The sequence below is a fragment of the Bos indicus x Bos taurus genome, chromosome 15 (assembly GCF_003369695.1).
Source record: "Bos indicus x Bos taurus breed Angus x Brahman F1 hybrid chromosome 15, Bos_hybrid_MaternalHap_v2.0, whole genome shotgun sequence".
Classification (NCBI taxonomy): Eukaryota; Metazoa; Chordata; class Mammalia; order Artiodactyla; family Bovidae; genus Bos; species Bos indicus x Bos taurus.
The window spans coordinates 39,215,207-39,230,742 of NC_040090.1; the positions used below are offsets into that span (position 1 = coordinate 39,215,207).

The following is a 15,536-nucleotide window of genomic DNA, read 5'->3' on the forward strand; positions in this document are numbered from 1 at the left end:
TGTCTCTGCCTTCCTCTCTGCAGCCTCTCTCTTACCAGTAGGGTGATATTATGTGCTCTTCCAAGGAAGAGCATTTCCTTAGAGAAGTGGAGTCAGTGGGCAAGGATGCCAGTCCACCAGTAGCCTTTTGGTGCTTAGGATCTGATGGAGGTCTTTGCACAATAGGCTGTATTTCTCCAATAGCAGCAGCAGATTGGTAGCGGGGCGGGGTGGGTGGGTGCTAGAAGACCAGAGCATTCTGGTCCTGACAGAGCTTTCCCCACCCTTGACTCCTCATCTCTGGCTGTTTCCGAGCCAGCCAATGTACAGGCTTCTGCCCTTGGCCAGTACTGCCTTTGGCTGCAGAAACTCCAGATAAGCCCTTGAATGAATGTGTCCTAGCGACACTCAGACTGGACTTTCCTGCAGCTTCGGATCATTGTAGTTTGATCTGAGTGAGCTCTGGCATGTGCACAAGAGCAGTGGGCGGCCTGGCATATTCGGCCCTCACAGCTGCCCCTCTCCCTCCATGTGTGTGGATGCCTTACCTGCCAGGAAGTGGCACCAGGAGCATTTGGTCCCCTCACTGCATGACCCTGCAGGTCAGGCTCAGTCACCCTTCACCCCCACCCTTCCTTGTGGGATTATTTTTCTTCCTGTTTGAGTTTTTCCCTCTTGCTCGATGACTCTTGTTTATTTCTTTGCTTCCCTATAACTCTGTTGGGCTGGACTTTGGCCTCTCTTGCTTCTTCATGTGGCTTCTCTGCTTCTTGGTTGGCTGGAGACCGTGGCCGGAGTGTCAGTGCCCCCGTATTAGGTACTGTACCCTTCCAGGTGAGGTGGAGAGTGAGATGCCCTTGCTTGCCTCCTGGGACACCCTCCCTTTTCCAAACATTCAGCCAGGTCCCCCTGCTGCCTGCACTCCCGCGTCTCCCTGGGGGGAGAGAGAGGAAGCTCCTTGCTGGAGTTATCCTGCAAGTACTGGGGCCCCGTTTGAAGACATTGCTCACCCAGATTTGAAGCCTTAAGCTCACTAACTCCCCAGAGAGAAAACCTGGAATGTGCCTGAGCCCCTACTGGTCTCCGAGATCTTGCTGTAAAGTTCTGCCCTGAAAGCAGGGCTGGGCAGACTATTCTCGACTCCCACTGAGGGAATGGCCCAGGCTTGGGGATAAGGTTTGCAGAGGTCAGGTTCCTTCTTGTCATTCACATGTCATTTCATTCTTTCAATCTCAGGAGACACAGAAAGTGGCTGGGATGACACTGCCATGGCCAATGACTCATCCATGTCATCGGGCACCGAGTCCAGCCCCCAGTCTCCCCTGACACCAGATGGTAAACGGAGCCCCAAAGGCATCAAGAAGTTCTGGGGAAAGTAAGTTGGTGGTGATGATCATTAATTACATTGTTCAGAATTAATATTCTTGGCTGAGCAAAGTGTCTCCATAACCCTCCTGTTTAATTAGATTTTGGAACAGCAGTAAGCACAGAGTGGTTACATGTAGAGAGAAGACTTTGAATTATTTTTTAAGGCCCAGAGAAGGAGAACTATGAAAGGCACCCCTTAAGTATAGCCAGTTGCCTTACATGTCATTCATTTTAGGCATCAGTCCATCCCACAGACCCTGAGAACATCCTCTGCAGCTTATGCCTCATGTGCTTTGGAGAGATGCATGGGTGAGACCAATTTCTTCCTCCTTAGGGCTCAATCTGTGTCTTAAGCGATCTTTGAAGATAGAGTGCTGAGTCTTTGCTGGCCTTGGTGACCCAGTCTGCAAAATAAGGCAGAAACTGGGGCCTCCTCCCAGGCAGCAACCTGCACTTTGACCCCTCAGGGAGAGGGACCCCATCCTAGAAGCAGGGTTAGAATTGAGGCTGGGTCTTGATGCTGGCCCTCAGGGGAGGCACTGGGAAGCAGGGCCATCCAGAGCCCTGGGTGTGGCTTGTGAGGCCCTATGTAGGGGGAGTGCACTGACCTCAGGCTTCCAGTCTGCCCTCTGATGGTCTCCATGGATTCCTGTCCACACAGGATCCGAAGGACTCAGTCAGGAAACTTTAACACCGATGCTCCAGGGGTGGCCGAGTTTCGACGAGGTGGGCTCCGGGCAACTGCAGGGCCAAGACTGTCCAGGACCAGAGACCCCAAGGCTCAGAAAAGGTAAGGCTCCCTCCAGTCCATCTGCAAAGAACCATGTAAAATCCTGCCCAGGATGGAGTGGGGATGGGGGCTGGATGCCCCAGAGCCTCCAGAGATGGAAGGCAGGAGCCCCTAGGCCAGAGCTCTATCCCTTTGACACGTGTGGACATTGCTCATGCTTATTTCTAGGTGCACTGAGGCAAAGGCAGGGGCTGCCTACAGCCAGGGAGGCGGCACTCCAGCCCCACGAGTAAACCTCAGTCTCAGAAGTGTGGGGTCAAAAACAAGTGCTTGTGAAAGTTCTTATGAGGCTCACGTGAGCTCCTCCAATTTAACCCTGGCGTCAGCTGGCCACATTCAAGGGTCCCCTTCCCCCGGGAGACCGGTGGAAAGAGCACGGCCTGCTTCTGGGGAAGCCCCTCCTTTCACACAGACCTGCAAAAGGCTGTGGGGGCAGCAGGCAGATCTGCCCTGATCCCTCATGACACACGGTACCAAACCCTCCTGCAGGGGCAGCTTGGAAGGGCTTATCAGGGGATCAGAATGGGAGGTTTTCATACAACTGTTCCCCTCACACCCTAATAAAAAAGCATTAAAAAAAAAAAAACAAAAAACTTTTCCAAAGATCGCCCTGGTGGACACCCTCTTGCCACCAGCTTTATCCCCCCGCTTTCCCCAAATCTCCCTACTCTGAGAAGAGCCTCTCCCTTCTGACCTGCCCAGGTGAACCTTTAGTCCTGTGTCTTAGGGAAACCCTTTTCCATAACCTCTGCTCCCATCAGATGATCCCCACGATATATCATCTCCAGCGGAATATCTCCTACTAAAGTCTGAGTTTCTTAGCCATGAACAGGCTCTGGGGGGCCTTTCTCAAGATTGGACTGTGACATTTTAAATTTAACCAAACAGTAAAAAGTAAGGATTTTTTTGTTTTTTGGCTGCGCTGGGTCTTCATTGCTGCGCGTGGGCTTTCTCTAGTTGCGGTGAGTGAGGGACTACTCTTCATTGCGGTGCTCAGGCTTCTCATGGTGGCTTCTCTTGTTTGCTGAGCACAGGCTGTAGGTACACAGGCTTCAGGAGTTGCAGCACATGGACTCAGGAGTTGCGGCGTGTGGGCTTTTAGGGTACACAGGCTTCAGTAATTGTGGTGCATGAACACAGTTGCTCCATGGCCTGTGGGCTCTTCCCAGACTAGGGATCAAACCTGTGTTCCCGGCATTGGCAGGCGGATTCTCATCCTCTGTACCATCAGGGAATTCCAAAATGTAAGGTTTAACCCTCTTAATTTTCATCCTCCTGAGACTGCCAGACACCAGTGGCAAGTGCACGTAGGACTAAGATGTGCACAACTTGCAGACTAATTCTAGTTACAACAGTCCAGACCTTGGTGAGGGGGGAGTGATGTTTCCCTGGTATGGCATGCTGTTCACAGACCTGCACCCCTGCGGAAGGGAGCATGTGTGGACATAGCCTGCTTCCCCACCCAGCCCCCTCAGGTTCCCAGGCCTTGCCAGGCTCTCCCATGTACACTCTCAGGACCTTCGGTGAGTGTCCCCAGACCCATCCTCCAGATGTCTTGCAGAGAAAACCCGAGGATGCGTAGCCCTCCTGGTCCTGCTCTGCGAGGGTTGTGGATCCGTGTTTACCTTTCTATTCAGAAATGTAAATGCTCAGCAAATGTTAGTTTTTAGAGACTAGAGAATCTAAGGATATGGTCTAAGAAGGCAGAGACCAGTTCAGAGCCATTAGAAAATAAGCCACAGGAAGCCTTTCCATATATTCCATGAGTATTCTAATCTACTTGGCAGTCTTCTGACCTTAGACATTAATGGTTCTGGGATGAAAAAATAAAGCCATCATAAGTTTGAATGATGAAATTTTGTTCCACTTCTGGCTTTCCTTTGGATTTATTTTTGAAGAGGGGATCATTGGTTGGGTGTAAGAACTTCTCTAAGACCCTTAGGCGTTTTTCCTTAGAGCAGGACTGCCTGGTTAAGGGGCCCATTCACCGTCTGCCAAGTCACTTGGGTGTGGGGCGGCCAGGGTGGGGAACTTTCTCTGCCAAAGGCAGAACTGCAGTTCTAACCACAGAGTTGCTTTGTTTGGATGTCTTTGTGCTTTGTTAACAGTAACAATGGATGACAAGGAGAATGGGAATGAAGGCCTGATAAGACTGTATGTTTATCACAGCTGTGCTTGTGGTAACAAAAATGAGCTTGCTGGTGGGAAAGAAAGGCCTTTATTACTCTTTAACAGAAGTGTGATATAATTATATGCTAATACTCTCTGGTATTTATAGTTTATAGATATTTAGGTGTAGCCTTTAAAAAATATTGTCACCAATATTCGTATAGGAAAAGTTCATTGTTACTGAAAGTCTCCAACCCTAATCCTTTCTTTTTTTTTTTTTCCAGTGGAACAGTTGTTTGCTAATATAGTATTTGATAATGACGTTTTATAGGAACTCTCAGGTTATAGAAGAATCCATGTTTAAAAATTTTCCTGTTTTGCTGATTTACGTTCCAATGGACAGAGGAGCCTGACTGGCCACAGTCCATGGGATCGCAGTCAGACATGACTGAGTCATACACACACACACACACACACACACACACACACACACAGAGCACTGCTGTACAGTGAGTGCTTGTTGCACCTACAGCCTTCTCAGCATTAACTACTTGCAGCTTTTCTTTGTTTAAACTTCTAGTTTTATAGGCCTCCTCAAATTATATTCTTATTGTTAATTTTGTTTACATGTTTATTTCTTTTGTGAATTGTGAGCATTTTTGCCCATTTTTATTTAGTTATGAATATCTTTTAGTTAATTTCTATTTGTTCTCTATACAGTATATTAAGATATTAAGCCACATCTAAAAATTGTGATAGATCATTTTTCAGGTTTGTTGCAGACTTTTCTTTGATATATGAAATTTTTAGGTTTGTGTACAATAAGTTACCAACTTTTCCTTTGTGATGTCTTTCATTATTTTGTTTTAAAAATTTTCAATAATGTTTTTTAAACTGGTTTTAAACAATGAATTTTTTAAAAGTAATTTTTAAAAACTTCAAAAGTCATCTATTTAGAGATTTATTTTGACGTGCAGTGACAGTTTTTTTTTCCCCAAGAGAAAGTAGAGTGTAAATGTTTAAGTCAGCCAGACTTTAAAGCCACACGTTTGGCCCCCATCTCTGGAGGGGTTTTCTGAGTTCGTCTACAGAGTGTATTGTCTTAGTGACTCTAGCTTATGAGGAGTCTCTGATCAGAGTGCTTCCCTGCCTCAGACCCCATCTCACTGCCTTTGTCCCAGGGTCATTTACTTGTCTGGGCCCCTTCCACAGTCCAGAGAGGGTCCACCCAATGTACTGACAAAGCCCTGTGTTGAAATTTTTTCATAAGTAAGACATTTCAAACACAGTTTTGAGACTGCTGACTCTTTACTCCAACTTCCCCTTGGTCTATGCTTAGACTAATATCAGATGACACTGGAATAGCCGTGGGCATTCTTGAGAGCTGACTTAGGGGAAGTTGAGTTGGGAATCCATTTAGTTTGGGTTTGGTGGAATTATGTTGATGTGGTTTGCAGTCCCTTCGTGTTTAGCTTACTAAGGTTTCATTAATTAGCTGTCCTACTATAAAAATGGCTGCCAGTGTGCCAGTGTGCCCAGCGCTCTGACGCAGAGACTCAAAGTCAGAGATCTTGTTCCAAAACGAACTTGTCCTCTGGCATTTGGTTTCAGAAGTATGAGGTAGTGGGAAAAGAAAGAACATTTGAAATATACAAAACCAGAAGCTAGTCTGTGGGAAGTCTTTCCAGTCATCAGATTTGCATAATCCCAAACAGGAGATTTGGTTCTCTTGGTGCTTATTCAAAACAGAAGTCCTCTCTTTTCAGAAAAGGACTAATGAAATACGTGCAATGGTAAGGGCACCCTGTGTTCTCCATCCACCATGGGAATGGCCTGTTTGATAAATTGCACGTACATCATTTTAACTGCAATTTGGAAAGATGTTTTGGAGCATGTTAGTAAAACAAGTGGTTTGGCTGTATACGAAAGGTACTTTTCTCTGTCATCTCTAAATCACTTAACACCATGTTCAGCCCCGGACCAGAGTATGGGAGACCCTGGCACTGACAGAACCCCAGGAGGTGGGAAGGTTGGGTTTGCTATTGTGGGAATACCACAGGCTTAGGAGAGCAGAGACCATTCACAAAGCGAGAAATGGGAATATGATTAAGAATAGAGGAGTATGTCAAAGCTCTAGGATGTTTTGAAAAGGTCTACAGGACAGAGGCATTCAAATTACAGTCTCAAAAACACTATTTCACCTCAGAACTAAAATGTCTCTCTGATATGTAGAACATTTGTTTCTTCCCAATTCCCAGAAACTTAGAAACTAAAATTAAAAGCTAATAGAATGTGAAATAAAAGTGATAAAGTGAGCACTGAAATTAAAAGAAACTAGTCTGATATTAAGAAAAATATATACACAAAAAATCCCAGATCAAACCAAATGCAATAATTCACCAAGAGCAACAGATAAATTCCAAACAAAAATAGTGAATTTGTGGTTGTTGTTCAGTTGCTAAGTCATGTCTGACTCTCTGCGACCCCATGAACTGCAGTACGCCAGGCTTCCCTGTCCTTCACCGTCTCCCTGAGTTTGCTCAAACTCATGTCCATTGAGTCAGTGATGCCATCCAACCATTTCATCCTCTGTCACCCCCTTCTCTCGCCTTCAATCTTTCTCAGCATCAGGGTCTTTTCCAGTGAGTCAGCTCTTTGCCTCAGGTGGCCCAAGTATTGGAGCTTCAGCATCAGCATAAGTCCTTCCAGTGAATATTCAGGGTTGATTTCCTTTAGGATTGACTGCTTTGATCTCTCTGCTGTCTAAGGAACTCTCAAGAGTCTTCTCCAGCACCACAGTTTGAAAGAATCAGTTCTTTGGCGCTCAGCCTTCTTTATGATCTCTCACATCTGTACATGACTACTGGAAAAACCATAGCTTTGACTAGACAGACCTTTGTCAGCACTGAAATTAAAAGAAACTCTCTTTTAAATAAATGTAATTAAATAAGTGATGTCTCTTTCTAATACGCTGTCTAGGTTTGTCAGCTTTTCTTCCAAGGAGCAAGTGTCTTTTAATTTCATGGCTGCAGTCATTGTCGGCAGTGATTTTGGAGACCATGAAAATAAAGTCGGCCTCTGTTTCCATTGTTTCCCCATCTGTTTGCCATGAAGTGATGAGACCAGATGCCATGATTTGCGGTTTTTTGGTGTTGAGTTTGAAGCCAGTGTTTTCACTTTCCTCTTTCACTTTCATCAAGAGGCTCTTTAGCTCCTCCTCGCTTTCTGCCATTAGTGTGGTATCATCTGCCTGTCTGAAGTTGTTGATATTTCTCCCAGCAATCTTGATTCCAGCTTGTGCTTTATCCACCCCCACACTTGCATGATATACTCAAAATAGTGAGTAGGTTCCTTGATTGTTGTTCAATAAAGTGAATCAAATTTCTTGATGATTTTACATGATATACTAACTTTGACCAAGATGATGTTGCCTAATATGCAACAGCCACAGGGACGTTAAATAAATGTCAATTCAAAAAATATTTAAGAAACACCAGAAAGCTTGAATGCTGTGGAATTTTACAGCTTGTATCTAAAGGACACTTGATAGTTTTCCTAAATTTAATGATTCTAAAATTGTATTTAACAATACCATTTTTAAATTGTGAAGCTGAAAGGATTTTTTAAAAAACTATCAAAATAACAAACATTGGTCCATTGTGCTAGAAGGAAGGTGGAATTAAGCTTCTCACAGAAAATACAGCCCTGCCCTACCCACAGATTCAAATAACCACATATCAGATTTCTACTGGTTGAATCCATGGATGCAGAACTCACAAATACAGAGGGCTGAATGAACTATGCCATTTTATCTAAAGGGCTTGAGCATCCCTGGATTTTGGTGTCTTTGGGGTCCTGGAACCAATCCCCCAGCAGATACAGAGGGACAGCTGTGTTATTGAGTTGTTGACATATGAAGCAAGCAGAGTTACCAAATATGAAGGTAAAGCACTATAGAAGTGTATTTGGAATTAATAAAAACATTATTTTTCTGGATTCCATGATACTTTTACGTTTTTGTTAGATTTGTAACTTTTGTGATTTTTTAAATTCTAAATACACCTTTTGTTCTTAATTTTGTATTCAAATTGTGTATTCACATAATCCATCTGCACTCAATTCTTAAAGAGGTCCCCCGCCCCAAATTTTATAAGTTCCAGGTCTCAAAAAACCTAGATCTGCACTTATTCATGATTTGTTAGAAACCTAGGCTCCAGGCTGAGTGACCAGCACCTGCTCTAAGGCACACATCATCTCCTGCATTAGTTCTAACATGGTGCTTCCTGGTCATCCTGACTCTTTAAGAAATCCTCTCACTTTCAAGGAATTTTTTAATGCCTCATTCAGGCATAAAAAAAATTTTTATTTTAACCAGCATTTTAGAAGTACTTCCTTAGAAGCAGTCTTTTGGAATAGCCAGTCTTCTACATTCCATGAATCCACCTTTATTTAAAAAAAAAAAGGATGTAAAGTTGCTTTGTCAACCTCCCCCCACCCCCCACAACTCAACTGGGATTTGAGTGTGCCATTATATTCAGACTTTAAATGAAAAATTGATGTCTTTAAGAATTGATGGCTTTGTAAAGCCCAGGCTTCCTGTCTAGGAACATGATCTAGCTCTTCATTTATTCATATCCTTTTTATGCTGCTCAGTTGAGTGTCATCATTACCACCTCCCCCATCTCCACACACAAGGACCCACTCAATTCTCGTAAAGGCAGCACTTAGACATTTTATAATTTTGGTTGCTATCAGTGGGATTTAAAATTATTTTAACAACAATATTAGTGTCTGTGCATTGGTATATAGAAAATCATGTATGTCATGTAAATATTAGGAATATGTGTATTTTATAACTAGCCACCTTACTGAGTTCTCTTGGGGTTTCTAGGTAGACAATCATGTCTTTCTGAAAAGAGTGGCTTTATTTCTACCTTTCTAATAGCTATATTTTTGCTTTTTATTTTATCTCTTCTTATACTCACTGCAACTCTGACCAGTGTTACTAGTGTGATAAAAGTCTTTTTATTGCCTTTAATGTGAATGCTCCTAGTATTTCATCAGTAAATAAGATTTTAACTACTGATAATTGGAGTTTTTTTTAATGTTTGAGTACTGATACTCTTTCTCTAGCTTTCTAAGCATTTTGGTAAAAATGATATTAAACATTATGTAAAACATGATTCAGGTGTGGATCTAAATCCTAATCGGCTTTGGTTCAAGTGTGTATGTATGTGGACTGCGTGTTCGTGTGAGCACAGCTTCCTGTGTATGTGTGTGTTAAGTACCTCAGTCGTGTCTGACTCTTTGCGACACCATGGACTGTAGCCCTCCAGGCTCCTCTGTCCATGGGATTTTCCAGGTAAGAATACTGGAATGGGTTGTCATTTCCTATTCCAGGGGATCTTCCCAACATCAAACCCATGTCTCCTGTGTCCCCTGCATTGGCAGGCAGATTCTTTACCACTGCGCCATCAGTGACGCTCTTGAGCACAGCTTCCTGAGGCACATATAACTGCCCCAAGCTGTGAGCAGCTGCAGATCTGAGATTCCCACCAGGTGTTATCCCAGGACACTCAAGAGTCTATCTTGAATGAGTATGTTGTGGTTCAACTGGATCCCATTATGGGGGTTGTGTGTTTAAACCTGGTCCTTTTTTGTGAGGCACTGTTCAGATGGAGCCCAGGCGCTCATGCTCACAGGGTCATTTCCTGCTTCCAGTGACGCCAACGCCCCCTTTGCCCAGTGGAGCACAGAGCGTGTATGCACGTGGCTGGAGGACTTCGGCCTGGCTCAGTATGTGATCTTTGCGAGGCAATGGGTGACTTCTGGCCACACTTTACTGACAGCTACCCCTCAGGACATGGAAAAGGTATGAGCCCTGGGTGAGGAGGCTCCTATTTCTCCCCAAACCAATGCATGGGAAGATGAATTCCCCCCATTCCTTCCCACCTACCACCCCGACAACATGCCCACACGTAGGAAGATGGGCAAAGGAGGCCAAGATTCTGTTGCTGCAGGTTGATCCCAGGGCGGTGGGCAGAGGTCTGCTGTTATGCTCCACCCAGTGGAGGATCTCCACCCAGACACAGGAGCCTCTGAGAGCTGGGCTGCCTGCTGAGATTTCACAGCCGTCTCCATCTTTCACTTTCAGGAGCTGGGAATTAAGCACCCCCTTCACAGGAAAAAGCTGGTTTTAGCAGTGAAAGCCATCAACACCAAGCAGGAGGAGAAGTCTGCACTGCTGGACCACATTTGGGTAACACGTAAGGACAGGCAGATGTGTGTATGTTTCTGGCAGCTCCCTGGGAATGTGTGCCTCAAAGGCAGCTGTCTCCTTGGGATAGGCAGACAGATTACTAAACTTTAGGGGAAACACAGCTGGAACTTGAATGATAATTTGCTGCTGCTTTCTTTTTATGTGTTTTTTGCATCCACAGTCTCTGATTTTCACAAGTCTTACTTCCCCATTTGTGTAGGTTGGCTCGATGATATTGGCTTACCCCAGTACAAAGACCAGTTTCATGAATCCAGAGTCGACGGGCGGATGCTGCAGTACCTGACGGTGGTGAGGGCTCTTCCTCCAGTGTTTCAGTCCCTATGAGCACCCAGCTCAACGTGGGCGTCCCCAGGGAGGTTATTTTACACTTGATTCCACCACCTCCAGCATATCCTTAAGGTCTTAAAACAGTGTCATTTGTCACATAAGATGCCCCAAGTAGCGAAGTACAAACTATTGTGCCAAGGAGAACTGTTGCTGTGTCCATGTTGTATTGTATGGTCTGGAAAGGATCCTCATGGGGTGTTTGTCACTTCAGAAGCTCTGGTTCATGCACCAAAACTTTGTTCTTCCAGAATGATCTCCTCTTCCTAAAAGTCACCAGCCAACTACATCATCTCAGCATCAAATGTGCCATTCACGTGCTGCACGTCAACAAGTTCAACCCTCATTGCCTGCACCGGCGGCCGGCTGATGAGGTAAGGGCAGGGCGCTACCTGTCCAGGTAGCCCTGAGCCAGGACACCTGTAAGATAGGGAGTTAGAAAGCCGGGACATTATCGTCACTAAGTGGCTGCGTTTGGGACCATGGTGCTATGGATTCTTCCCTTTGCTAGGGCTTCATGATGCCCCAACATGCCTGTGGCCTGGACTCTGTGTCCCATCGCAGCCACTATACCTCCAACGTCCATCTCCCTGGGGGCGATACATGCTATGGGCTGGAGGGCAGTGGCAGCAAGTCTTTTAAAGGTGTATAACGATTAAAGGGGACGAGGAGGTGAAGCAAAGGAGAGAGAGGGGAGAGTGGTGAGACAAAATGGAAAGATGGTGTCAGAGTATGCAGAGGAGTGGAAAAGAGCCTATGAGGAAACCAGGTGTTTCAGAATCTCTGGGTAGGTAGAACATTAACTGACCTGCAGCTCCAGATTCACAGGGAATCCATGAGCAGGTTTTGCTAGAGAAGAAATAGTAGCGGTAAACACAGCAACCCACAGCCTGGGGAATTCCCTCATAATCTTCCATGAACCTCAGAGTTCTTCTACAAGGTTGTCGGTAACACCCTGCCTCCTGTGTTCTGGGAACTGAGTCCAACCCTGCTTTAAGAGTATGGTCTGGAAAGGATCCTCATGGGGTGTTTGTCACTTCCCAGGGGATTGAAAACTCCTATTTGTACTCTCCATCCCCTCTTTTCTTCCTGTTCAACAAAGCACATTTTGAATGCCTTCTATATGTCAGGCACAGTGCTGGGCATTTTGAAGACCCAGATGCCACTTGAGGGCACTTAGGTCTAAGTATCTTAATGTGTATTCTCCAAAAACATTTGGCCACGCCAGTGAGATCTTTATTCTATAAAACACTCAGCTCATCATTGGTAGTCCTCTTTTAAAGTGCTTCTGCATCACTGAATGAATAACTCCATGCCTTCATGTGTTAGTCTTGAAGTAATCAGAGAGTCAGGGAGTAACGGGATTCTGGAATTCGATATCTCAGAGTAAGAAGATCCTGCAGGTTGAGCGAGAGCTTAATTTCTTGGAAACTAGGCAGGCTCTCAGGCAGCTTGCATGGAGGCCCGGGTCTGTAGGCATAAGGGAAGGCCTGGGTGAGGCGTCTAGGGCTGACTGACTCATAGGGGCTGGCTCCACAGAGGAGCCTGGTAGGACCTGTAGGCCTAACTTCTCCACTCTCCTTCTCCCCTCTCACAGAGTAACCTCTCTCCTTCAGAAGTTGTGCAGTGGTCCAACCACAGGGTGATGGAGTGGTTGCGGTCCGTGGACCTGGCGGAATACGCGCCCAACCTTCGTGGGAGTGGCGTCCACGGAGGGCTCATTGTGAGTGGCTCTTTGAGCTGGTCCACTTGCCTCAGTGCTCCTGGGGTATTCAGGAACTGACGTCTAAGGGCTGGACATGCATCCCAGTAAGAAAGTTGATACTTCATCGGAACTCCTTGCATAAATTGAAATTTCAAAGTAGAATTTGGTCTGTTGTGGCTGAGATTTAATAGGCTTCATGGAAATAAGATGGGCTCTGGAAAGACTTTCTCTGCTACAGGCCCAGAGGAGTGCAGGACAAGGGGTCTGCATGAAAACTGCCCATTAACGAGGCAGCTCCACCTGCTGCTAGAGGAACACGGGGCTGGGCAGGGAGAGGGCACCTAGGTGTCACCTCTTGCTTGTCATGGGACGATCTGTCTCAGCACTCAGCGCCATCAAGAGGCAAAGCTAGCAGAGAAATGAGGAAGGGGTGGCTTGGCCATCATCCGGAGTGGACCCTGGATGACAAAGGATGAGAAGGGAGACAGCCTTGGCTAAGAGGGCACAGCTCTCCATTGGCACAGTCGGGCCCGTGCCGGGAAGCAAGCAGGGTGGGGACACAGGACAAGTGCCCTCAAGGCACCTGGGTCGATGGGGGCCTGTTTCTCAGTGTCATCACCTGCAAGCGCTGGTGGTCATCACTGGCTGACTTGTCTTGTTTCTTCTTAGATCCTAGAGCCACGCTTCACAGGGGACACCCTGGCCATGCTTCTCAACATCCCACCACAAAAGACGCTCCTCAGACGTCACCTGACCACCAAATTCAATGCCTTGATTGGCCCTGAGGCTGAGCAGGAGAAGCGAGAGAAAATGACCTCACCTGCTTACACACCACTGACCACCACAGCCAAAGTCCGGGTGAGTTGCCAGACCCTTTCTGGGGTGGCCACAGGGACCTGCTTTCTGCCCCTTAACTTGGGCAGCAGATAAGCCCGGACCTGGTGCCAAACCCAAGTGGGCTGCCTGGACGAGGAGGCTCTCGTGACTTCTGCTTTGGCTTCTACCTTTGGTTTGATTTTATGTTACTCTTTGTTAGGCCAGTTCCCAGCCACCCTTGAGTCCAAGGGTGTGCAGGTTTCTTTATACAGAAATGATGTGCAGGCAGCATCCAGTCCTCTTTCCTGATGTTACCTTGACTCGTTTTGCAAAGCAGACAAGTTCCCAAGTGTGGGTGCCCTGTGCCAATTAGAGCTGTCTTGCCAACTCAATGAGTGGCCCCGTCGGCAGCCAGCCCTGAAGGTGGCCAGCACACAGCTAGCAGAGGTCCCGAGGTCATCTAAGCACCAGCACCACTCAGTGGGGCTCTGAATCTCACACATCCCCCCTGCCTGAGCTGTCCTGCCAACTCAGCACAGCTCCGGTGCTGGAGCAGGCAGGAAGGGTTATCTGTGTGGCTGCCCTAGGTGCTGTGAGAAGGTGGGCAGTGCTCCCCGTGTGGTGCCAAGTCCTGTGAGCTTGACCTCTGTACAGACTGCAGCATCTTCAGGGAGCCCCGACTCCTCCCAGGGAATGTCAACATCACAGGGCAAGAGTTTTGGGCACCGAGCCTTGGAGGAGCAGCTCTGCTTGCTCAGGACGATTGATCTGTTGGCCTCTCCCCAGCAAGCCAGTTCTTTCCAGGAGTGCTGTTTTGTGAAGAGAGTTTTCTAGAAGCAGTGTGCCATATTCCTTCCCTCACAGGCCTGCTCTAAAGTGTATTGTCAGGGTAGCTGCATACCAGCTCAGTCATCTCTTTCTTATCACTTTGCATCTGCTGTGTTTTAGCCAAGGAAGCTGGGATTTTCACATTTTGGAAACATAAGAAAAAAGAAGTTTGATGAATCGACGGACTACATTTGCCCAATGGAGCCCAGCAACAGTGTTGGTGATGGTCACAGGGCCTACAGTGGCACCCGGGGCCTCAGCACACTTGATGCCCCTGAACTGGACGGGTTGGACCAGGTGGGACCGATTAGCTGATGCCCCTGTCACCTGTACTGTCTGTGCGTCCTGAGAGCTCACAGTAACTCCGTGTGTGTCACCATGTAACTCACCTCACCCCCGCGTGTGCGCATGACCCGCAGAGAACATTCCAGCCATTGCGCACCCCTGGGCGTCTTTCTCCGAACCCTGCGGGTGGCCAGGTATGGAGCTGCATCCTTGCTAAGGGCCCAGACTTGGGGACTCAGAAGGAAAGACACTTTAGGATGCTTGTACATTTTCGGTAAGTCTGAATGTCCAGCTATAGCACTGGTGGCCACGCCTGAGCTTGGACACACGTGCCAAGACTGCAGACAACCCCGAGGGGCTCAGCTCTCAGGCCCCTCAGCTGCTCCCCCATGGAGGGCAGTCCCAAGTGCCTTGGGCCTGTGGCCAGAGTTTTGGCTGCAGGGACAGAGCAGGGCCTTCTGCTGTGGGGACAACGGAACTGTCGTGACTTCATTCAGAGGTGGTCTCTTCTTTCGGTAATAAAACCCGTATTTATGTAGAAAGCGAGCAGCACAGCCTATCTCTAAGCGTGTCCAGGGGAGTGAGGTGGGCACATTGACAGCTGGAGTGCTGCTCAAGAGCCCACACTGCTGAGCTGGGCTGTGATTTGCAAGTGTCCTGAGCAAGGGGGATGGGGCAAGGAGGTACCCCCTCCCAGCCTTTGGAGGAGCCTGTGGCCTCACTTCAGGGTGCACCGCTCAGTGGGAAGCCCAGAGGCATTTTGCATCTCACATTCTGCTGTCGTGCAGACCCCGAAGCTGGTTTCCATTCTGGTGAGGGGAAGCCAGCCTGCCTTGCTGGCAGGCCTGTGTTCTTGCGTGCGTTGTGCGGGCTCTGCTGTGACTGCCCTCCCTGGGCCTGTGTAGGGGTTGCTCTGTCTTGGCAGAGCTGGAACAGACCTGGCCTCCTGATTTAGAGGCTGACTGACTGAAAGTGGGTCTTCCAGCCGGGCCTGGTCTGGCCAAGGACAGGGGAGGGACGCACCTGCCAGTCTGGGCTCCTGCTCATGAAAT

The 15,536-nt window shown here is 47.3% G+C and overlaps 1 protein-coding gene across 12 annotated transcripts in view; it reads left to right on the plus strand.

The window, feature by feature from the left end:
* The window catches only part of PPFIBP2 (PPFIA binding protein 2), a 158,733-nt gene that overhangs the window by 136,045 nt on the left and 7,152 nt on the right, over positions 1–15,536 (plus strand). For 7 of the 12 annotated variants that reach the window (XM_027563177.1, XM_027563181.1, XM_027563178.1 and 4 more), the window contains 10 exons: positions 764–796; positions 1,216–1,354; positions 2,009–2,137; positions 9,968–10,118; positions 10,401–10,512; positions 10,726–10,814; positions 11,102–11,224; positions 12,448–12,573; positions 13,225–13,413; positions 14,320–14,496. In XM_027563177.1, the coding sequence (XP_027418978.1) occupies positions 764–796; positions 1,216–1,354; positions 2,009–2,137; positions 9,968–10,118; positions 10,401–10,512; positions 10,726–10,814; positions 11,102–11,224; positions 12,448–12,573; positions 13,225–13,413; positions 14,320–14,496 (1,268 nt within the window). Of the gene's footprint in view, positions 1–763; positions 797–1,215; positions 1,355–2,008; positions 2,138–9,967; positions 10,119–10,400; positions 10,513–10,725; positions 10,815–11,101; positions 11,225–12,447; positions 12,574–13,224; positions 13,414–14,319; positions 15,031–15,536 lie in introns of those variants that run through there. The other 5 variants (XM_027563179.1, XM_027563182.1, XM_027563185.1 and 2 more) reach the window with 2 other exon arrangements.